Below are 25,205 nucleotides of genomic sequence, written 5' to 3'. Positions count from 1 at the left end.
ATGCACCTGGAGGTCATCATGGCAAATGAAATAAGATAGCCTGAGAAAGACAAGGATCTCATGTTCTTTCTCTTATTCAGAATCTAGATAGACCTAAAAAATTTAATGACATTAGTGTAAAATGGATGGGGAACTTTCTAGGGGATGAGAGTCAGTAGGTGAAAGGTAGGTGAAGGAGAGAGTAAGGGGGATATAAATACGATCAAAGTACAAAATAACTGTATATGTGCATTGTGAAACTGGAATAGTGAAGTTTGTTGAGTCTGGTATGGGAAGGGGGCAGGGGAGACAAAATGATAAAGAGGTTGACTGATCAAGATACATTATATGCATAAACAGACATGTTAAAAATAAAACTTCCTTATACAACTAATTGATGCTAATAGAAGTTATTTTTAAATGGGAGAGGGGAGATAAACAATAACAGGTAGAGATGTCGACTAAAATACATTATATGTATGTATGGAAATTTCACAATAAAATTAATCTCTACTATTTATATATGCTAATAAAAAGAGGGAAAGTGGGAATGGTGGAGCAATCCCATAATCCTAGTTACTTGGGAAGTGGAGATTGGCGGATTGTGGTTTGTGATCAGCCCAGGTATAATAAACACTCCAAAGACTGAGTGCAGTGGGGTCATCTTCAGCCATATGGGGAAGCACAAGTAGAAGAATCACAGGCCAGATTAGCCTGGACCTAAAGTGAAGCCTTAACTTCAGAGCGAGCAGAGCGAGCAGCTTGCTACTGCTGCTAATACCTGTGGTATCTCACAGATTGGTTTGGCTCCTTAGAACTATCACTTGTGCAACCAATTTCTTGTATTCAATCTCCTCTATTTTAGACACATGACAGGCCCAAAGTGCTCCTGCCCTGGCTCTGCTTGCCCCCCCCCCCCCCGAAGGTTAGAGTTGGGTTTATAGCAGGCCTATCATGACAGAGTTGTGACCAAGACTTACTCCAAGGTTAAAAGCATCAGAGTTGTGTTTGGTGGCCACAGGGTTGCATTGAGGTAGCATTGGTGTCTTTCCCCCTCCATGTCTCAGAAACTGTTGTGGCTGCTGCAGAGAGCAGACTTGGTTGGCCTTTGGTCTGTGTGGATTTTGTGACTAGGAAGATGGTTAAAGTCCCAAGCCTTCTAAAATCTTTTTAAAGTTGTCATCCTGCTTAAACCAGTAGGGCACCAGCCTACAAAAGCCAGAGTACTCAGAGTAAGCAACTAGGGAATACTGGGAGATTTCAAATGTCTTTAACCAGTCTGTATAGAAATTTGCAGGCAACCCAGCAGGAAGTGTGACAATCTATCCAGCAGACTGAGATGCCACTACAGCCTCACCCAGATCCAACCCATCTCTCCTGCCTGCCTCCATCACACATGACTAACGAAGCCTGCTGATTCAGGATGGAAGACACAGCCACTTCGGATCTGCTGAAGCTGAGAATTTTACATTGTCCTGACCCTTTGCCCTCTTGATTGTTATTCATTTGTGCTCTCTCCCACCTGCCAGTAAGGTTAAATGATATGATTTGATTTGATGGCACTTGGATCTCATTCAGTCTGCTGTTCTCTAAGTGTTACAGTAGAACTCTGGCAAGTATTTGTTGGTCAATTCTCAACAAGTTACAGGTAAGCTCTACTCCTATTGTTCTCCTGTTGCTTTAATTGGAAATAAAAAGGGCTTTTATGGCTAAGACTCCTTGGATTACAGTTTGAAGCCCGCCCGGGCAGAAAAAATATCCCTCTAAAACTCCATCTCCCAACTAACCAGCAAAGAGCCAGACTGGAAGTTTGGCTCAAGAGAACCAGCCAAATGCTGAAAGCGGCACCGTGGCTCAAGTGGTAGAGCACTAGCCTCGAGCAGAAGTGCTCAGGGAACAGTGCCCAGGCCTTGAGTTCAAGCCCCATGAATGCCAACTGGGACAAGTTATCCAAGCAATGAGCACCTAGACCTTCAGGACGAGGTCAATCCTGACAACGAGGAACCATGGAGAGGAGTAAGAGGAAATGAAGTCTCATCTTAAACGGAGTCAATTTAAACTTGTCCTTTCAAAATTAATCAGAGCCGGGAGATCAAGAGGAATAGTTGTTTACCCACCTAATGTCCATACCTGTCCATTTTCCATCTGGACAGAAACTTGCATTCTTGCCTTTGTTACTTGCTATATATATGCGCCTCTGACTGGTTACTCCCAACCAGTCCACTATCCCTAAATACTTCCTTCCTGCCCACAGTCCAGTTATTCCTCCTTCCTTGTAATGGGCCACAGTTGGGTTTATGTTCCAAATGTAACTTTTCTGGCTTGTGCCTAGGGTGAGTTCTCCCATGTTGTTCATGTTAACTGGTCCTGTGTACTTGTCAGTCTTTTGCCTGACCTTTTCAAAAGTCTCTTTTAACAGGATGACATCCCTCACCCAGGACACTACCTGGGAACTTGTAGTTCAAGGCCATCCTCTAACTACACTGCTCTGCCCAGCGCAGATCTGGATTCTGAAGACCCCAGCCCCAGGGACTCCTTGATGTGCCCAAGCTGCAGGAGGTAGCCAGAGGAGACCATGACACCCATTGGTCCTGATAACCATTCTCATGGAAATGATGAGGACCTTTACCAACCAAACTGTCAAACAAATACTTCAGTACCATGCCAAATGATGAATCAGGGACCCCTGACTACTTCGCCCCTTTACAGTAGCTCCAGAAGAAACAACCTTAGCCCATACTCCCAGCCTGGTACCCCTCCTCTGTTATTAATAAACAACAAATGGGGGAATGTTAGCATTTCCCTAGCCTCAGGTCCTCAGCTCCTCCCACTAGCCCCCAGATCCTCCCCTACCTAATGGCCACTCCTACTCACTACCTACCTACTTCCCCTTTACCCCCAGAGAGAGAAGCTGCCACCTGGATAAGGTGCAATCGCCATGTAGCTCCCTCTCCCGTGGGAACTATGGCCCCACTAATAAACCTCCTTATAAACCTTCTTCTCCTGTCTGTGATTATCTCCGCATGGTCCCCTGGGATGGCTGGGACATATCCTTTCAGAAGTAGTTTCTGTTACATGACTGGACTCTATGACAGATACATTCCTGACACAAGCAATCAGGTGCCCTCCTCTGGCCAGATGCTTCATATTTATAGAAAACTTAAGACAACAATTAGCGGTAACCTGTGCTTTCCTGTGAACATTGTCCAGAGCCAAAAAAAAAAAAAACCACAAACCAGAATGATTATTTTCTTACTCTTCGAATGGGCAAATGCCTTATGAAACTATTCTGCCTAAGCTCCCATCATTCTGACATTGCATAGTCTCCTGAGATCTTAGAACACTTTCTGAGAAGTCTGGCTTGTACAGTGGCCAGCACGTGCTGTGACATAGCTGCACATTTCAGGGCTGACTTTCTAGCTCATACAGTGGCAAAAGGAGTTAAAGAGTAGTTCTGCCTGAACTCTTGGTCCTGCTCTATGACATATTCCCAGGGATGTTCACACGGATGGGTCCAGTCAAACTCTGCTCCTTATCTGAGAGTTGTAGCAGGATCACATCACCAAACCCCATGTCCTTTCCCTACTGGGCACTCAGCCAAACCCCATTTCTGACTTCTCTTGCAGTTAGATGGGGCCATGCAAATTTGCATCACTTACTCATGCAAATCTCCCTCCTATGGTCCGAAAATTCAAACAATTCAAATATACCCACCAACTGATGAAATGATCCATACAAGAGAATGGTATGCAATAAACAGAATTAAGTTCTTATATATATGCTACAGCATAGATGAATGTTGAAAATATTATGCTATGTGAAACAATCTACACACAGGATATCACATACTATAGGACTCCATTTATAGGAAGTAGCCAGAATAGACAAAGCCATAGAGATAGAAAAGAAACTCTAGGCCTCATGCTCTGGCTTGTCATTTGGTGGTGAAGTAAATAATAAGAATGGCTTTCAGTTAGCCTGTGTTCTCCTGACAAAATCTTTTGTTTAAATAAAACATTGTTTAATATAATGTGTTACTATAAAACAATTGAAATCTCATGTGTAGGCTTTACCCTCTCTGGAATAGTGATACAATTGTGTTTATATGATCTATGATCATGACTGAGATTGCTGATAAAATAAAGGATCTAATCTAAAGACAAGGTTTCAAGAAATTTGTCTATGCTCCACTGAATTAATAAAATGCCTCAATTTACAGGCACAGATAATTTTAGAAAAGAAAGCAATACTCCAACATCATATAGCCCAATTCCTTTAAAAAAATGACAGCAATGTCCAGAAAAATTTGGAGACCTGTTGAAGGCCAAGGTTATGCAGGTAGTAACAGAGTTGGGACCTGGCTCATATTAGTTTCTTGCTCACATAACCTTCTGCAACTCCATAGTGTCTACAGAACAAAACCCAAATTCTTTAATCAGTTAAAAATCCTCAACCACTGGGGCTAATCTTCCTCCTCAGACATCTGTTCTCTATTTTTAAATGGATCCTTCATCCAAGTCTAACTGAACTAGCTGATCGTTATAATCAGAACCAACCTTACTCTCTCCTTGTCAAGCATTAATCACTAGTACACCTGAGGTGACACCAGGTGATCTTGTAACTCAGCACCTTGACTACAAATAAAAAACAAATTCACACATAAAAACTTGCTAACATCCCACATTCCTTTTTAGTTCTGATCTTTATCCTGTCTGCTTCTAATTTGCAGGATGTCAAATTACTTGTACACAGATACCCACTGAGGTTGAAGCAAATCAGGGCTAGTATCCAGGATATCCAACTCCCAAATCAATACAGTACCCATCACACAAAGGCCTTCCTTAACACATCCTTTAACACCTTTCCATATTGCTGAAATAAGAGCTAGAATATCTCTGCAAAGTATGCATCCACACATACTCAAACGTAACTATTCTGAATCTGATACTATTTAATTTAAAACAAAATGTAAATCACTACCTTGGACTTTGGAAGTGTTGATTTGGTGGCCCTCATGTGCCTTCAGAAATTTGTCTTGGGCTGGACACCGGTGGCTTACACCTATACTCTTAGCTATTTAGACAGCTAAGGTCTTAAAAACATCACAGTTCAAAGCCAGGCTAAGAAGACGAATCTGAAAAATTTGCACCTCCAATTAACCAGAAAAAAAGCTGGAAGTAGAGGTATGTCTTAAGTGGTAGACTGCTAGCCAAAAATGAAAAAGCCAAGCAAGAAGGAAGCCCTGAGTTTAAGCTCTAGTACTATAGAAAAGAAATTTGTCCTGGAAAATCTGAAAGGCTACCCAGTTGCTTCTTGATCAATGCCCTAATTCCAAGACAAGAATGAAGTCATGTGAGGCACACACACACACACACACACACACACACACACACACACACACACACACACACACACACACACACACACACTGCATGGCATAGGAGGCTGAATATACAAAAACTTCCCAACAAATATTTCTAAAATGGAATCAAGGCTTTTTCCATATGCAACCAGGACATGAGTTTTCGGGGGGGGGGGGGGGCATGGGGTGGGGCGACATGCACGTGCATGTACAAGCATGTGCAGGGGCTTGAATTCAGGGCCTCATGCTCCCTCTCTTGGCTTTTTTTTCTCGGTCATGGGGTTTGAACTCAGAGCCTGGGTGCTGTCCCTGAGCTTTGTTCAAGGCTAGCCCCTTGAGTCACAGTACCATTTCTGGTTTTCCAGTAGTTAGTTGGAGAAAAGAATCTCAAGGGTTTTCCTGTCTGGGCTGTCTTTGAACCATGATCCTCAGATCTCAGCCTCCTGAATAACTAGGATTACAGGTGTGAGTCACTAGTGCCCAGCTCCCCCTTGGATTTTACGCTCAAGGTTAGCACTCTACCATTTGAACCACACCTCCACTTCTGGCTTTTTGCCAGTTAATTGGTGATAAGACTAAAATTTTCACTTAAAATGTTCTCATTTAATTTGTAGAGCCCCGTAATTCCTATTATCCTTATTTATTACACAGCAAGGCAGTCCATGGCTTTGTGGGTTATAACAGCACAATGATTTTGAAATATTTCTCAAACCATTCCCAAGTTAAATGTTCTCTGGATAAGCAATGGTTCTGTGAGATCTATGGGCAGCTTTTTGGGTTAAGGAACAGATCATTTTTCTTATCTATTTTAAACAACCATAATTCCTATAGATTAAGATACTAGTTTTGGTATACCACCAATTTGAGCTACCAAGTGTAAATGGGGGATAGATGAAAGATGAATCAAGTTTCTGAACTGCTTTCCAGATGGCTATGCAGGGCATTTGCATACGACATATCTTATTCAATCCTCACTGTAGGCATTATCATCCTGGTTTACAGAAAAGCAAACTCAGTGTAATTACCTAGTCAATATCCTGTCGCCAGTAGGCAATTCAAATACCAAAGTGTATGATCTTCCCGTGCCCTAAAAAGCTTCCTGCTAAAGTAATGGTCTCAACCAGAAATGATGTTGTCCTCTGTGGGACATGTGCCAATATCTGCAGAAATTTTCAATTGTTACATTTGGGAGGCAGGATGCCATTGGCATCTAGTGGATAGAAACCAGGGACAGGCCCCAGAACAGAGAATTATTTAGTCCCAAATGTCAATAGTGCCAAGGTTGAGAAATATGCTGTAAAGTAATTAACTGTGAAATCCCCAAATACTATTCACTTTTCCTACAACTATCAGCATTCCAATAAACCCTGTTCCATTCATCTCAGAGGGTACACACTTATTCCAACAATGTTCTTATGCTAATAACATATCCATGAGCTTCTCTTCATGAATTTTCTCCAGAGCCAAAGGTACATTATGATAAATATCTTATATGATATTGATCTCTACATTTTATTAGCCATTTCGATATTTGGAGATGATCAAAAGTTATCCCTCCAACCTGACAAAAATATGAGTGATCAAATTATACACTAATAGTAACACCTCTCTAAACACCTGCATTGTGACATGGGTATCCAAAGTAATAGAGATGGAGCATTTCTGATCCCCAAATTAAAAGGCTCCTAATTCTAAATCTTTGTGTGTGTGTGTGTGTGTGTGTGTGTGTGTGTGTGTGTGTGTGTGTGTGGGCACACACATGCTCACACATGCGTAAGTACAGGGATTTGAACTCAGGACCTTGTGCTCTCACATGGCTAGCTTGCTCATGGTTAGTGCTCTGCTACTTGACCCACAACCAGCATTTTGTTGGTTAACTGGAGATGAAGTCTCATGAATCTTTTTACCCAGACTTGCTTCAAACTGCAATCCTCAGATCTCAAACCTCTGGGTAGCTAGGATTGCAGATGTGAACCACAGGCACCTGGCTCTAAAATTTCCTGAATGTCCTATTGGGGCATTTTGGAATTCATATTTCCTTATGGGGTGATTATCTGGCAAAGTGAGTAAATTTCGAAATTCAAAAAATTTCTAAAAATTTCTAAATCTGAAACACTTCTGATCTCAGACATTTTACATAAGAGGTACTCAACCTACACTTAACACTTGGTAGCTGCTGTTATTCTTAATAGATGAGGAAGGTGATGTTTTATAAAGTTATGTCGTTTGCCCATGTTCATAACACATATACTTAAGGATAGACGCTGAAATTCAAACTCAGATCTGTGTGCCTACAAAACCCACTGGAATGATATTAATTTTCCATGTGCCTTGCAAGTTGACTCTTAAGAAAATTCCAAAGAAATAATCACATCTCCCTGATGACACCATAATATTCTGAATAACAGCACCACTGTCAAAATGAATGCAAATTATTGTAGTACAATTAGTTTGAAGAGAATAAGTTTGCTTGTCTGTGGAAGTTCAAATGTGTGTGAGAATGTGGCTTAGTGGTAGAGTGCTTGCCTTGCATACATGAAGCCCTGGCTTCGATTCCTCAGCACCATACAAGCAGAAAAGGCCAGGAGTGGTGCCGTGGCTCAGTGGTATATAGTGTTAGCCTTGAGCAAAAAAAGGGCAGGGACAGTGCTCAGGCCCTGAGTCCAAGGCCCAAGACTGGCAAAAAAAAAGTATGTGTGTGTGTGTGTGTGAGAGAGAGAGAGAGAGAGAGACAGAGACAGAGACAGAGACAGAGACAGAGACACCGAGAGACAGAGAGAGATTTGTAATAAAGACATTTGGAATATTTTTTTAAATTACTCACTAACTGAAGTCACCCTTCATGATACCTTCCCTCCTCTATATACAAGAGGCACAAATAAGCCAGTAAATAAAGAATAAAAGGAGAGAAACAGAGGGAAGAAGACATAAAAGATGATATTGTAGGCTCCACAAGGCCAGTGAAAAAGGGATGGAGACAGACAGGAGTAAATATCCTGTAAAAAAAATGTATTTTTGGCAATGTCGCTGTTTAGAACATAACAAGAGCATTCATTTCTCAGAAAAACATTGCATACCTGGCCCTTTGCTATAAAAATGTATGTTAGGGCAATGATTTAATACATAAGACACCAGAAGCAAGGCAGGAACTGTTGACTATGGGGGACTCTTGGGAACAGATTAAATGCATTTTGTATTCAAAAGGATGTTATAGGGCTAACAGCAAACTGTTACCATTTGAAAATGGGATGGTCCCCAGAGCCTCATGTACTTGGGGCTTGGTTACCAGCTGATGGGCTTTGGGAAAAATGATCAGACCCTGAAATCAATCACTTGATGTATTCGTAACATGTCGTATTATTGGGAGGTAGAGAAATCTCAGAGGTTAAGTCTAATTGGTGGAAGTAGATCACTGGGGGCATGAACTGGAAAGACATATTTTGCTCTCTGATCCTTTCTCTCCCTCTGCCGTCTGCTTGCCACCAGGTGAGGTGCTTTGTTCTACCACATGCTCTCCACCATGATATTCTGTCTCACCACAGGCCCAGAAGCAATGGAGCCAAGGACTATGAACTAAAATCTCTGAAACTATGCACCAAAATAAACCATTCTCACAAAAAAATTACAAAAATGAAAAACTGACAAAAACATCAATCTTTCTACCTGCTGGCTGGGTCCCTGGTCAGAAGTGTCTGCCTATATTAGTACACATAATAAAGCCCCATCTATAAAAGCAACAGCAAATTAAAAAATGCACATAAAGGGTTCTATGCCACTGAGAGACCAGCCGTTAAACTGCTCAGTGGAAACTTGAAGTAGCTTTGAATGGGCTTCTGAAAGCAGTGAAGTGAAAGATACCAGGAAAAGCCAGCTGGCTAAAACCGGTTTTCCCACTGACAGGGAGCCTTTGCTATCTGAGGGTCAAACATCATTCATTCCTGCCAACCTTTAGTAACTAATTTATGGCAAGATTTGCTCCACTTCCTAAGAGTTAAAGGTCAACTGTCATGCAGTAAAACTCATTTTTGCCCCTCAGTATTTCCCCTTATAGGTATAAGGTTGTGCTGCAAGCTTAATCAAACCTGTACATAAGGCCAAGTCTTACTGAAAGCATGCCGACAGCTGGCTAAGTTGAACATAAGGCAAAAGTGTGAAATTCAGGATTGTACTGCAAATACACATAAAGCAATTATATAGAAAACCCCTTGTTGGTAAAAATGAGGCTTTTGGCATTGAGGACCATGCTTGACCTAGGATACAGAGACATTATCTAATAGGAGACAAATGACAAAGAGAAAGGTAACTCTGGTATACAGCCCTGCCAATTTTGTTTCCAAACTGGAAATTATGTATCTATCTCAGGATTGCCTCATTCTGCCACATCTACTTCAAGCCCTGTTTGACTCTTGTGTTTCTTTGAATTGATAGTAATCAATTTTTTCATTCTGTTTAACAACAGTTACCTTTATTCTTTCTGTGAAAAAAAAAGACATGATTGTGAGCAAATTTAAGGCCTTCACTCTTTATTTATTTATTTTTTATTTTTGCTAGTCTTGGGGCATGGAACTCAGGGCCTGAGCACTGTCCCTGGCTTCTTTGTGCTCAAAGCTAGCACTCTACCTCTTGAGCCACAGTGCTACTTCCGTTTTTTTCTGTTCATGTGGTGCTTCGGAATCGAATCCAGGGCTCTACACATGCTAAGCAAGCACTCTACCGCTAAGCCATATTCCTAGCTAGGCCTTCATTTTTTATTTAACATGTCATTTTTTTGCCAGTTCCAGTACTTGAATTCCTCTTGCTTAGCTTGCTTGCTTGGCTCGTATTCTACCACTTGATCCATGCCTCCAGCATAATTTTGGCTAATTTTGGCTAATTAAGTGGATATCAAGTCTTGTGAACTGTTCTGCACAGGCTGGCTTTGAACAACAATCCTCCAAATCTCAGCCTCCTGAGTAGGCATGTGATACTGCCCCACTTAGCATACCAATTGTTTTTATAGCATTTAGTATGCCATTCTCCCATGAATCTCATGAATGATAACACATTTAATCTTTATGAATCAAGAGCCATGGTTCAATTTCTACCACTGAAGAAAAACCCCATCAATCAAATACATAACTGAAAATGGAGCCCAGTAGGCAGGGGATCAGAGTTATACTACTTTTGAGGCTACTTAAATATTGGCCTTTAGTCTTGAAAATGTGCCCCTGCTTAGGAAGCCAATTGTAAATGTAACTAGGGAGAACCACACTCATTGTCAGACTGTGAATCCTTATCTCCAAAATGAATCAAAATCTTATCATTGATTACTGATTTCTACTACATATACATATACATCCAACAGGAATGTATGAACATATATGTACAAAACATGCACAACAATGTTTATAGAAGCATTATTCTTATCTACAAAGTGGAAACAATGTAAATGTCCCTCATCAGTAAGATGAACAGGTGAATTGTGGCATATCCATACACTAGGATACACTGTAGCAATAAAAATGAACTACTGATACACACAACAATATATACAATGTCCATGTGTATGATGCTGAAGGTGAGGAAGTTGCTTTAAAGAAAATCGTTTGCCCTAGACTTCCTCTTCTTCCTCCCCATCCCTGACCCTGAGTTGCAGACAGTAGCAGTGACCCAGCCTAAATAATGATTAAAAAGCTACAAAGTACTTGGATGCTAAGTCCCAAAACAATTATTGGAGCAGTATTGTGCTACTTAGCCTGTTAGACAAAAGAGAGTTTTCAATCTTAATTGAAATCATTGCTTTTTAGGTTGTGATAGTATCTTAGCTAATAATACCCCTACCACTTAAGCTTTTGAAGCTTGTAGTCTGCAGGCAGGAATTTCCAAGCTTCACATAGTGTAATTAGCCCATCACTTTGAATTTGTAAATTCAGACTGTACTAGTATATAAAGACACCACTCTCTTCCCTTATATTACAATGTTGATCTTACTGCTTAAATTAGTTCTTCACAATTTAGAAGAAATTATCAATTCCTTGTTTCTACAAGGATTCTTTGTTTGCACAAAATTCTTTCAAGACATGATCCTAATCCTCCATGCTTAGCCTCTTTGAGTGGATTTGCTTCACCTGTATCTTGTGTTCTAGTTGCACAGGATGTTCCCTGAATGTACTGGACACAAAGGTACATTCTCACACTATCTTCCCACTTTACCCTCTCCCATTCATGATGCAATTCTTACTAATACTCTAAATCCCTCTAAAACCCTGAGCAGAATAACTCCCTCCCTGCTATACTTCTGTATTTTTGGAGAGACTTTCATTCAACCATTTATTATCCTAAGCTATTAGAATTCATTTATGTGTCTGACAATATCATGTCTACATATGTAAAGAACATTGTGGGACCCTTTGACGGGATTGAATGAGAGGTGATTGAGGGGAGAGGATGATAGAGGGTGAACAACACTTTGCCTCTGTGAATAAAGACAGAGTGATGGAGTGGGTGAGTCTGATCAAGACACACTGCATGTATATATGGACATGTCAAAAGAAAATCTCTTTGCATAACTAATTGATGCTAATAAAAACATAAGAAAACTTACTTATGGTTTTGATCTCACAGCTAGAATATATATTCTAAAGACTAAGTCCTGGAGGACAAGCTGTCCCTTGCCCACCTTGATAAGCATGACATCTAGCATATGACCTGGCTCATCGTTAATGAATGCTAAACATAAGAAAATCAGAATTCAACAGATGGCATATTTCAAAACCCTAGACATAATCATTCTTACCTATTCAGTGCAAATGCATAGTGGAACTTAATATTATGCTGATCAGCCAAATCACATGTAGGTAACATCTCCAGTGTTTCTACCAGCCTGACCATGGCATCATAGTCCTGTTGGAACAAGGTTTCTGAGTGAGAAAGAGAAGAAACACAGATCTCACATACTTGTGCAAATAGCTATAAATATAAGGCAACCTCCAAATCGAAAGATAAGCCTTTTTTGTGCTGCAATGATGCTTTTGCACTCCAGTGGTTCACATCTGGAATATCAGTTACTTGGGAGGTAGAGATAGGAAGATCATAGTATGAGGCCAACCTGGGGGGAAAATGTGAGGTCCTATTTGAAAAATAAATCCAAAAAGGCTTATTAGGCAAGCACTGAGAACTGCCATAAGAAAAGGAAAAATGAGATGCATCAGGAAAAGGATGGAAGGAAGCTAGAAGCTCAAGGGAAGAAAGGCTTCAAGAAAGGGCAATCCCATTCTCTTGTCAAATGGGGCATGCTTCAGTCATTATCATAATCCCTAATACCAACTTATTAAAATACATCTGTTTGTCCCTAGGAACATAAGACCCATGCTGTTTGTCTCTGGTCAGGTCATAAATGGATGCATCCAGTATTTTGATGTATTAATGTGTGCTAGTATGGGGATTGGAACCAGGGCCTCATGCTCTTGTTTGGACTTTTTGCTGGTACTCTACCACTTGAGTCACATGTCTAGTCTGGCTTTCTTTTACTGGTAAATTGAAAATAGAGTCAAGCCCCACAACTGACCAAAAAAAAATAACTTGGAGCAAGGCTTAGCATAAAATGTGTAGTGTATATATACTAGTTATATCATTAGTTCCTACTAGTCCTGTATATGTAATCCCTCTTGGAGCACTCACATCTGTTCCTACTATGACAAAATCTTACCAAAACTGCCAAAAGAGATAAACTGGATTGTCTATGACCGGGAAACTGAAATCAGAAGATCACCGTTTGATACCAATCAGGGCAGGAAAATCTGTGAGACAATTATCTCCAATTAACAACCAAAAGCCAGAAGTTGGACCATGGTTCAAGTGGTAGAGCACAAAAGTTCAGGGACTGTGCCCAGGCCCTGAGTTCGAGCTGGCATACACAAAATAAAATAAATGAATTATCTTCCTCCCCACATAGCTCATGTAAGAGGAGAATGATAGAAGGGATGGCATTGATCAAGATGCATTATATTCTTTTATTTCATTTTTTGTTGAATATTTTTGTTAGTAAATATAGTTATACAAGGGGGAAGATGCATTATACTCTTAAATTAACATGTTGAATTCAAACTCTTTGGTACAACTACTTAAAGATAACAATAGTAATAATAATAATTACATCATATGAAGAGTTCCTTATGCCAAGGAAAACTTTTCAGTATATGCCAGCCTCAAGTAGGCACAATTCATACCTGGATATCACGGTAAGACAGCAGTAAGTTAATGATGATGTCTGAGGTCAGAACCTCAATGTTATCCATGCGAAGTTTAATCCGAGCCAGCTCCCTAGCCAGTTCATCACCTTGGTATTTTTCTCTGGCTCTACGGATGTCATGTAATAAGATTTCTTTGTAATAAACACTGGAAAGGGAAACATAAACATCTCTAGTCATATACACATGTGTATATATATATATATATATATATATATATGTGCACAGGAATCTTCTTTAGTGCTCAAGCAAACACGGCTCTCATTGACATGACTTGGGCTAACACATAGAAATCATGGCCAGACCTAAACCTCCCTACACCAGCAATGGAGGACACCTTGACTTCTTGTTCACATACTGCAGAAATGGACCAGGAAGTGATAACAAATAAAAGTCAATTTGAGTGGTGCTGTGGCTCAGAGTGGTAGAGCACTAGCTTTGTGATGAAGAGCTTAGGGACCAGAGTTCAAGTCCCATGACCGAAAACAATTGTATTAAATACTAGAAACAGATTATCATAATGCCAAAGAAAAATGCCAAAGGCTCTGAAACATAGGTAAGTTCATCTTAAAATCACTTGTCTATAAATGAGTTCCAATTTAGTAATCATGAAGCTATACCCAATTAAAGGATAGTTGGAAACTGATGTATTTCTGAGCAATAAAAAGTGGGATGCACAGAAGCCAGGCTAGGAAATTCATAGACAACTTTGCCTTTTACCCCTTTGCTGTCCTCATATTCAGCTGCCAGAATGCTTTTATAAGATAAAATACAGCCAGGTGCACTGGTGGCTCATGCCTATAATCCTAGCCACTCAGGAGGCTGAAATCTGAGGATAGTGCTTTAAAGACACCCTGGGTAGGAAAGTTTGTGACACTTTTATCTCCAATTTATCATAGAAAAAGCCAGAAATGGTGCTATAGCTCAAATGGTAGAGTTCTAGCCTTGAGCAAAAGGGACAGCATCTAGGCCCAGAGTTCAAAACCCAGGATCAGCAATAACAAGCAGTACTTACTCTAAATAATTATAAAACTATGCTACATAAATATGCATACAGTATAACCTGATCCAATGCTCATAATAAGACCTCAATTGACATTGGAAGATAAAGTGCTATCCCACCAAAACAGTCCTGAAAAAGAAATATCAGTGCATTGCTTCCATTTTTTTATTTCCTTATTTGCCAATTGCTATTATTGCAATAACAAGCAAATTAGCACATTCTGCTAGGTTTTAAAATTCTGTCATTAATTGAATGAGTCATTAAATTGGGTGACAGCCATTGCCCATTTGGCAGACTTTAAAGGCACCAGAGCTATTAAAGTGTTGTGACTTTAGCCTGATGAGTAAAACACGTTATGCTTCAGTCTTATTTTCAAGGACAAGTCTGAAAAATCGTTTTAATAAACAAGGAACTATAAGGCAAGCACTCTTGCCACTAGGCCATATTCCCAGCCCTAAACAAGGAACTATAAGAATAGAGAAACTTTTAAGTAAATGAAACACTGCCTTAATTATGGATTAGGGACATCAGGTACATAATACACATGCAGCCATTTCTGCCTCTAGTAAACAGGGAAGATGGTGCTGATAAATATGGACTTGGAAATGGCTTCAAAGCACTTTTTAGCACTGGATTCAAGATAGACTTTATAAATCTGACAGGAGGCACTTGGACTAAAATCTCATCTGTCATCCCTGTTGTAAATATACTTAAACATAAGCATCATTTCCTCTCAGTACCCATTGCCACCCATGGGGTAGAATCCACCAACGAGTGTTTGAACCCCTTGGAAATTAAACCAAATTAAAAACGTTACTTTTGTTCTGATATACAGTCACACCAATGGAGAAGATTTATATATCAAAGTTACAAGAAGAATCAGAGCCCAATTTTGAGCCCCTAGCTGCAGTTCTATTCTCTCTTGGCTTGACCTCAGTGACTCGGCTTAGTGAGATGATAAAGGAGTAATAAGAGATTCGGGATAATTGTTTTTCAAGGACTGGCCAATGTTCTCCATTCTCTGGGAATCCTGGTCATCTCTGCAACTGAAGGGAAAGTTCTGCAAGGTGCTAGAAGGGTCTGATGGAAATTACCATGAGGTGATGTGGATGTCCTTAAGGAGGCTAATGAGCTTGTCCACCAGGGGCATGCACAGAGGGCCCAGGATGGTGTCCCAGTTGGGCTGCATATACTCAGAAGCTCGTCTTTGGGCATCACTTTCACAGCAAAAATAATCCGCGCATGGTGTCATGATGTAGGGGATGAAATAATAATTTCCACTAGATGCCTGAAAAAAAAGAAACAAAAATGTTCTCAAAAATCATTGATGTGGAAGCATAGCCCTAGCTTTGGATAGGTGGGACCTGGTGGGACCAGAAAGGAAAAGATACCTGAAATATTACTACAAATCTCTTAGGAACAAACCAGAAAAACACTCAATTTGAAAAAAACTCTACTACATAAATAATAAGTAAAAAGACTTTAAATGCTGAACTGATCTGTATTTTCCTCTAAACTTCATTGGCAAAAATGTTAAAGAGCTTTAAGTCTCAGAAATCACATTGATTTTTATTACCCTTACACCAAAAAGAAGTTAAGCCCCTTGATAACCAAAGATTATAATGTGGCATGTTGTTTTTAATTTCAGCATAGATGAAAAAGCTATATTACTTGATAATTTAATACAGGTGAACTATAAAAATTTTTATAAATACCAATTAATAATAATTACAGGTGATCACATCGATAATGCTAGTTACTTAGGAGGTTGAGATCTGAAAATTGAGGTTTGGAGCCAGCTCAGGGAGAAAAATTCAGGAGACTCTTATCTCTAATACACCAACAAAAATCTGAAAGTGAAAATGTGGCTCAAGAGGTAGACTGCCAGCCATGAGTGAAATAGCAAAGTGAGAGTATGAGGCCCTAAATTCAAGCTCCCATACTAGTGCACATGCTTGCGCACAAGTGCACGCACGCACACACACACACAAACTGTTTTGTAGGAAACATATATTAGTAAATATGATTCATTTTAGAAGTTTTTTTCAGTGCTGGAGATGGAACTCCTCCAACAAAAAAGCAACATCTAACTTCTCATCAAAAACAATAAAGGCCACGGGATAACATATTCAAAGTGCTGAGGAAAAAGTCAACAGAGTGCACTGGATGAAGAGGAATATGCCTTGAATCCCAGTACTCCTGAAGTTGAGGCAAGAGGATCTAAAGTGTGGGGCCAGCCTGAATGTAGCTTAAAAGCGAAGTGCTTGCTTAGCATTCACCAGGCACTATGTTCTATCCCTAGCACTGCAAAAGAAAAAAAACTAACAACTATTTCATACCTAACCAAACTACCTTTCAAATAGAACAAAGGTACATAAAAATAAAAACATGTTCAGGTTAACCAAATCTGGTATAATCTGATATGATAGCAGAGCTATCTTATAAAAACATTTAAGTATTTCAGGCTGAAAGCAAGTAATATCAGACAAGAATTTGAATATACACGATAAAGCTAAAGAATGCTAAGAAAACTTTCAACATGCCATGTGAAACCGTATCTTCTATTGTTGATGATCCTCTTGTATCCCCTTCCTGTGGTTGTCCCCGCGCTATCACTGTATCTCATCTGAGTACATTGGAAACTGTATATACTGGTATTAAAACTAGGAAAGTGAAAGGGAATGCCAAAATCGAGAGACACAGGATAAAAAGACAAACAACTACAAAAGCAATACTTGTAAAACTGTTTGGTGTAAACCAACTGAACAACTCATGGGGGGAGAGAGAAAGGGGGAGGGGGAGGGGGGGAATGAGGGAGGAGGTAACAAACAGTACAAGAAATATATCCAATGCCTAACGTATGAAACTGTAACCTCTCTGTACATCACTTTGACAATAAATAAGAAAAAAAAAAGAATGCTAAGAAAGGGAAGTATATAGGCAATTACAAAAGATAGTATGGTTGCAACTTTTCTCCTTTCATCTCCTGATTCAAAAGTGAATCACACACATTTACTTTGTCTCGTTAAAACACTTTCTTTTGCAAGTATCACAACATTGTGTGTGTACATACACTTAAAAGCATTTATAAACATTTCAACTATGTCTCTAGAACAGGTACGTAAATGGAAGGTGTCCACAGTTTAACCTATTTGTATAGAATTGTTAGGTCTTAAAACTGTCAACAACTATTTCTGCTAAAATCTGATTTAAATTGTCCCTTTAGCAAACATCATCCTCCCAAATAGCAGAAGACTCTACTCAAATCCTAATAATAAGATGTGGAAACTAGGTTTTTGGCAAGCATGATATATGCTTCGATTGATTCTTGTAGTAGCAGAGATGGATGAAAGCTTCCCTGCAGTTAGGAGACTACAGATGAATGAGGAGGAAGAGAGGAAATGCATGAACTCAGAAACCAGCTGAGTGGATTTAATAAACAAGACTAAAGAAAGAGCAGGAATCTGGAGACTAAAGAAGGTAAAAAATACATCCTTGGAGACAAACCTTTCAGAAAACTATACAAAACTCTGAAGAAATCTGACCAAAAGAAATTGGAACTAATGGCTACATTTAAAAAAGCAATTCATCAACTCTACATGAAAGCACGAGCTTTTGAGTGCAGTAATTTTGTTCTTACAAAGAGGAAGAATAGGTCCAAACATCTTCAAATGATGGAATACATTCAGATTTTTGTTGACAGAGAAATCAGAAATTAAAAAGAAAAACAATGATTAGCATAATACATGTTCAATAGTGTACTAGGATCAGCTATTTCTAATTGTTACATTTATAAATGGAACTATCTCAAGAATCTAGCTCATTAAAACAAATTTAACAAAGGCTGCTTAGTTTCCTCCATAAACAGGCATTAGAACCAGCACATTAGAGCCACATTAATATGGAAGCCATAATTCTAAGCACTCTTCAATATTTCCAAAAGGATGATTTGGCTATAGTAAATAAGATCAAGAGGAAGAGTAAAAGCCAATGGTCTCTGACACTGAGGGTTAGGAAGTAAAGTTTTTAGTTCTTTTTTTTTTTTTGCCAGTCCTGAGCACTGTCCCTGGCTTTTTTTTTTTGCTCAAGGCTAGCACTCTGCCACTTGAGTCACAGCGCCACTTCTGGCCTTTTCTATATATGTGATGCTGAGGAATCAAACCCAGGGCTTCATGTATACGCTGGCAAGTACTCTTGCCACTAGGCCATATTCCCAGCAAAATTTTAGTTCTTTAACCAAGAAATTTTCCAGAACTGCTACAATGTACAAATATCAACACCATGTAGACTGCTCTATATCATCATCACAAAACAGCAGGTGTTTTTCATAAGCACTCATTACAAAAGTTTAATTATATAGTCTTAAATGCCATGTTTTTAATGTCTGCCTGAATATACCATCTAATAAATATATGTACTTAACCATTCTCTTATTGCTATACACAGTTAGATTTGAAATTTTAGAAAGTGGAGGTGTGGCTCAAGTGGTAGAGTGCCAGCCTTGAGTAGAAAAAGCCAAGCAAGAGTGAGAGACCCTGTCAAGTCTCAGTAGTAACATACAACCTGGATTTTTAAAGGTATCACTTTGAGATGAATATCTCTGCATAAGGCATCTTTTCACTGTGGTCTTTTCCTAAAGATAGCCTCCCAGGAGTGAAATTACTGGAAAAAGTTTAAGGTCTTAATGTGTGTAGCTATGGCTATCAATAAAACATGAAGCAATTTACATGCCCATCAGCAGAGCATGAAGACTTGCTGGTCTCATTCCCCTCTCAGCTGCGCTGAGCTGTGTTTTGTAAAGCTGAGCAAATAAGAAACAAGATATCAGGCTGATGCCTACCTGAACTCAGGCACAACAACATGGCAAAGAATTTCCAGAGCCAACAATCGAGTCCCAGCTCCACCCCAAGCTAAATGAGTGACCCTGAAAAAAGGTTGCTCATCTTTAGAATGGTACAATAACTGTCAACTGGTAGCCCAAGCTTATATATGGTCACTTTACTAAAATGCTTTATACATAAGGCACAGCCAACAAACATTAGCTCTGAGTAATAGTTCTAAACTAGACCAAGAGTTCTGAATATAGGGTCTATTGATTCTTAGAAGCCTGTTAAGTTGAGAGAAAAAGAATCACCTTTGTTATCATTTGTCTTCCATGAAATGTTCTTTCAGCTAGGAGTGTAGGTAATATACTCTTGAGAGAAAAAAAAATCATCTTTGTTGTCATTTGTCTTCCATTGAAATGTAACGGTTCTTTCCTCTAGGAGTATAGGTAATATACTCTAGTAGTATTAGCAAGACTGGAAACTTTTTCATTAATATAAACTATACTTTTTATATCATATTACAAGTCTTACAGACGCCTCAAAATAACATTTACAGCCATGACTACTCCAGAATTGTGACTTTCTAGACTTGCTATTTAATCTTCTTATTCAAGACATTAATTAGTTAAAATAGTTACCTTAAAAGCAGTTTGATAGGCTGGGAATGTGGCTTAGTGGTAGAGTGCTTGCCTAGCATGCATGACGCCCTGGATTCAATTCCTTAGCACCACATAAACTGAGAAAGCCGGAAGTGGCACTGTGGCTCAAGTGGCAGAGTGCTATCCTTGAGCAAAAAGAAGCTAGGGACAGTGCTCAGGCCCCAGGACTGGCAAAAAAAATTGTTTGTTAACTATTTTCAGTGTAATTGGTCTTTGTAACCCTTTGTATTTATTTAAGCATACCAAGGCATATTCTCAAAACCCATAGTCCATAAGGCTCTTCTAGACAGACAAAGGGGTTCATGTACCACAAAGGCTAATAACTGACACTTAGGACTTTGCAGATACAACATGCAGAATGTCCGAGCTGTGTTCCTCAATATCAGTGTCTCTCTAGTGGCTTTCAACATTTAAAGCTTTCTGTGAATACAGGACAGTTCCCATTCACAAAATAGTTGCCTCAATTGCCCAGAATGGCCCAGGCAAGCAGAGAATGTGGAGGCCTCTACTCAGTTGTCTTTCTGGTTCAATCACAACCACTAACTAAGAACACCTAGAATTTGTTCTCTGCCCGGTTCTGCTATGGATATTCCATACAAGGCGGCCAAAGGTCCAAGACGACCAGGATGGAAACACTAGGCAAGGGGCCTCATTTTACCAGCATGTACTTTTATTTATGACCAGCAGCAGGTGGCAAAGGTAGTTAATGGCAACACAGGGTTTACAAATTAATTCTTTGGAACAAATATAACAGGTAAGAGTTTATCTCAGCAGACTTCATAATGAGACTTTCAGCTTAATCTTCCAGAGAATATTTTAATTCTGATATAAATATTTAATCAGTCAACATATGGCCTAGTCAGAAGAGGAAAATAAGAAAAAAAAAAGGCAGATGGACAGTAGTTTAGCATAACCCAGGATGAATTGGGTTCTGAGCACTTTCAGAAGAATGCATGGACTTGTATCTTGTAGGGTAAATGGGTCATAAAATCTTAACATAAATCAAAACTGCAAAAGCCCAGAAGACTGTTGCCAAGAAAAAATAGCACGCGAATGAAAAAGGGACAATATTTAAAAAATATTGTTACCATATATGAAAAAGTCAATTTATTTCAGAAAAAAAATCCAAGATGATATTATTCCAAAAAGAATGACTACAAGACTTAAGCTTCATAAATGCCTTTGTCTCATTATTTAGGAGAAAAATCTCAAATTAGCAAATATGCATGTCCAGAAAAAAATACAGGTTGGTTTTTGTTTTTTAAAAATTAATGTAAAAAGCATTCCATATTGCTACTTTCCTATATTTATCTGGTCCTAGGAGGAACAAATATATAGAAGCTATAAACAATTTCAACAGGAGAACGATGCTATTGTGCTGCTTCAACGTAAATACAAATATCCCTACTAGAAACCTGTCTCAGTGTTGGCACAAATCTCAGAAGTCATCTCATTAATCGTCTCATTTTATAGAAGAGGGACCTGAGACCCAGGGAGGTTAGCCAATTTGCTCACAGATGATTACAAAGCCAGATAAATCTCAGGCAATTTCTGTCCCTTCCCAGGAGTTTCATTTGTCACTGTCATTTCATCTTCATTCTAAAATATTTTTAAATAAATAAAGCTAAATAAAATGGCCAACACCCATGAGAAAAAAGTGAATTTTATGACATGTGAGTTATGTCTTGATTGAAAGGAAATCGGTGCTTGTCTTGAATTCAAAAGACTTATTCAACTGGGAGGCAGAATTTAATGCTGATCACAAGGTTCTGACATGGGCCCCATGCCCTCTGACATTATCCCTGTGCATATTCAAGTGGTACAGAGAAAAGATGTATAGATTGCATCTCCCAAGGTGCAAACAGAAGCAAGACCACAAGCATGCAAGAAAAAAATGTAGAAAGACTAGCAGGGAATTTTAAAGTGAAGCAGAAATAATAGAAAACATACATAAATGAAATTCTTAATGGACAGAGGATTCATGTTCTGTATATAAAATCTCCAATATTGAAGACAATGTTCTAGTATTGCCAATGTCTGTGTATAAAAGAATTTCCAATTTATTGGGATTACAAAGATAACCATTTAAATAAGAACAATGAGTTTCTCTTAAATCTCATTGACTTTCCAGAAAAAAATCACCTAGTCCAGAGGTCAAGAACCAGATTAGTTTTTTAATAAAATGGTTTTTTAATAAGGTAGTTTTTAATAATGTGATCAGAGCTTGGAAGTTTAACTCTGCTTTAAAAAAAAACAACTGTGAACTCTGGCTTTAGGACATGACAAATGAAATTAAGGTGTAGTGTTGTTTAAACAAGTCCTTCTACAAGTATTGTGCAGAATGCCTCTAATGCAGTCAAAAATTCCAAGCATATCCTAAAAAATTAAGAAAAATGAGGGAAGGGTTGGGCTCAGAGGGTGACATTGATCAAGATACATTGCATTCGTAAACTGCATTGTTGAATGACAACTCCTTTGTACAACTACTTAAAGATAATAAAAATATATTTGAAAAGAACAGCAATATATTACTGAGTTTCATCACAAATGTATCATATGGGAAGTGGATAATAGTTATGCATATATGGGGAATTGCAGGAAATTTCCCTACCTGCCTCTCAATTTCACTGTAAGCAAACTTCAAATTACAGTCAATTTAAAATACCAAAAAATAAGTGGTAAATTCTGATAAGGGACTTGCTTCCATTATATATATATATATATCTTAGATGGGCACTTGTGGCTCCCACCTGTATTCATAGCTACTCAGGAAGTTTTAATCTAGAGGCTGATGGTTGAAAGCTGACCCCAGCAGAAAAGTCCAAGAGACTCTAGCTACATTAATCAGTATAAAGCTGGATTGGAGGTTTGGAGCAGATGATAGAGTGCCAACTATGAGCACAAAGTTGAGCAAGAGTGCAAGGTCCTGAGAAATACTTGAATAGAAATTTCACCAAAATGATTGTGGATGTCTAATATAAAAAGATACTCAAAATCACTGGCTGCGAGAGAAATCAAATTACAACTACATGTGAGCTATCATTTCATATTCATTAGGATGGCTGCAATGAAAGGCAGAAACCACAAAGAATACATGCTGATATGAAGAAACTGCATGTCTCAATGTTGCAGATATTAAACATTATAGCCATTTTTGAATTATGTGGGCAGTTTCTTAAGAACTTAAAATAATATTTACCATATAACCCAGTAATTCTATTCCAAGAGGAATAAAAATGTCTACATAAGTCTTGTAATTCAATGTTCAGAGAAGTATTATTCATAGTAGTAAAATGAGAAAAACACCTTAATATTCATCACTGGGGGAATGGATAAATAAAAAGTGGGATATACATACAGTAGAATGCCACGCAACAACAAAAGTACTGCTTGGGTGAATTTCAAAAACATCATGCTAAATACAGAAGACAGAGAAAGAGTTTGTTTCATATAGTTCTATTCATAGGAAAAGCCCTGAAAATGCAAAGGAAACCCAAATGATCGAGTGGCCCAGCCTGTAGTCCAAAGGTCCACTTCCCATCCCGTACATCTCCATTAAGCAACTGCTCCTAGAAAAGGAGACAAACATGCTCATTCCCTACTGAATGAAACTAAATTCAATACATCAGCTCTAGTAAATGACTCCCTGCATACAGACCTCAGAGCACCTTGCGTTTTTACATATTCACAAATCACTTCAAACATATGGCTACATGTTCAGGGTGTGACATTTGATCTGTAGCAGTCTCAGCTTGCAAAACATTCGAATTCACTAATTATCACTATGTTTTGCCCATGCACATGTGCGCACATATGTGTGTTTTTAATGTCTCCAATGATTACGAATCAACAGTCCCATCAGATTATCCCTCAGATTCTCTGGGCTCATTCAACCTAGGCCTCCAATTTCAGTTTTAGTCCAATTCACATATAGAAGGCAACTGAGTAAACTCTCCTAAAAGTCCACCAATTTACTTTGACATTCTTTTTTAATGTTTAATCACCATTAGCCGCAAGCTGTCCATTCTGCTGATGCAAACTATTCTTGTTTGCCCTACTTCCATCCCATCTGGAGTAGAAAAAGTAACTGTCTCCTTACTTCCTGAAAAAACATAATGTTGGGGGATGACCATGAATAGTACTTCATATGTTTATTTCCTTTCAGCCTTTCCTGGTTGGTGCTAACTTTTATCTTTCATGTCACCTGGGGTCCTTTTCTTAATTCTTCAGAATGCTCTAATACTTCACACCTTGTCCAGCATGATAACCAATACCGGGCACTGAATTCTAATGTAGTGCCAAGTACAGCAGAGACTGCAGTTGCCAAATCATGTAGAATAAATTCATTCTCAACAAAAAATGAACAAACAAAAAACCCAGGAAGAATGATGCCAAGGTATGCTCAGGATTATTTTGAATGTTAGAGGAATTACTGGGTGTTTAGGAGAAGTGAGAATGTTCCAGAAGGGAGAATACATACTGAATTACAACAGAATTCACTACTTAGTGTTACGGCATTAGAATTATAATACTACTCAGTGTTGATTTATAATTCTTAGTCCCCAGGAGGATAGGAATGTCTCTAAGTGTGTATATATCTAACAGTCTCCCTTGCTCCTTGCTGTAATGTAGCTCTTATTTCAAGGAATAAGTGTTTCAGAGGTATTTCTTGCATTAAATCTGAGTTACACCTTCTTGTTTGTGCAATAAATACAGAATGCCAGATGCTGAATGCTGGAATATATCCACAAACAACAGGCAGAGTTCAACATTTCTCATTTTACTGATGCAACCCAGACAGGGGTAGAACAACTACGCACTGTGACTTAGAAACAAGAATAGAACCACAACTGTACCTCCTGGTCTTCAGGTCCTATCTCCATTTCTCCATGAAGGAGATCATCTGAAAAACTAAGATCTAGAAAGAACAGGGAAGGTATTCATACATGGGCCATACCAGTATGTCAGTGGGACAAAATGAGATCGCATCTAGTTCCATTTCATCTCTGAGAGGAACTTGAAACCACCCTCATGTTGTATTTTATAAACCCCTTGTTAATCTGTGCTCTAGTGGTAACCACATGATCTATACCAACTGCTGTTTCTAGAAATTCATACTCTGTTAGGGGAAGAGGGTTGAGGCTTTCA

The 25,205-nt window shown here is 38.9% G+C and overlaps 1 protein-coding gene across 1 annotated transcript in view; it reads right to left on the bottom strand.

Moving 5' to 3' along the window:
- The window catches only part of Map3k15 (mitogen-activated protein kinase kinase kinase 15), a 100,038-nt gene that overhangs the window by 58,091 nt on the left and 16,742 nt on the right, over nt 1-25,205 (bottom strand). Inside the window, exons 4-6 of the mRNA XM_048335677.1 lie at nt 15,667-15,860; nt 13,549-13,717; nt 12,117-12,223 (exon numbers count right to left, since the gene is read on the bottom strand). Of these exons, the coding sequence (XP_048191634.1) occupies nt 12,117-12,223; nt 13,549-13,717; nt 15,667-15,860 (470 nt within the window). The remainder of the gene's footprint in view (nt 1-12,116; nt 12,224-13,548; nt 13,718-15,666; nt 15,861-25,205) is intronic.

Source organism: Perognathus longimembris, chromosome 28 (genome assembly GCF_023159225.1).
Source record: "Perognathus longimembris pacificus isolate PPM17 chromosome 28, ASM2315922v1, whole genome shotgun sequence".
NCBI lineage: Eukaryota > Metazoa > Chordata > Mammalia > Rodentia > Heteromyidae > Perognathus > Perognathus longimembris.
The sequence above is the reverse complement of the archived record's forward strand: the minus strand, read 5'-3'. Positions and strand labels throughout refer to the sequence as shown.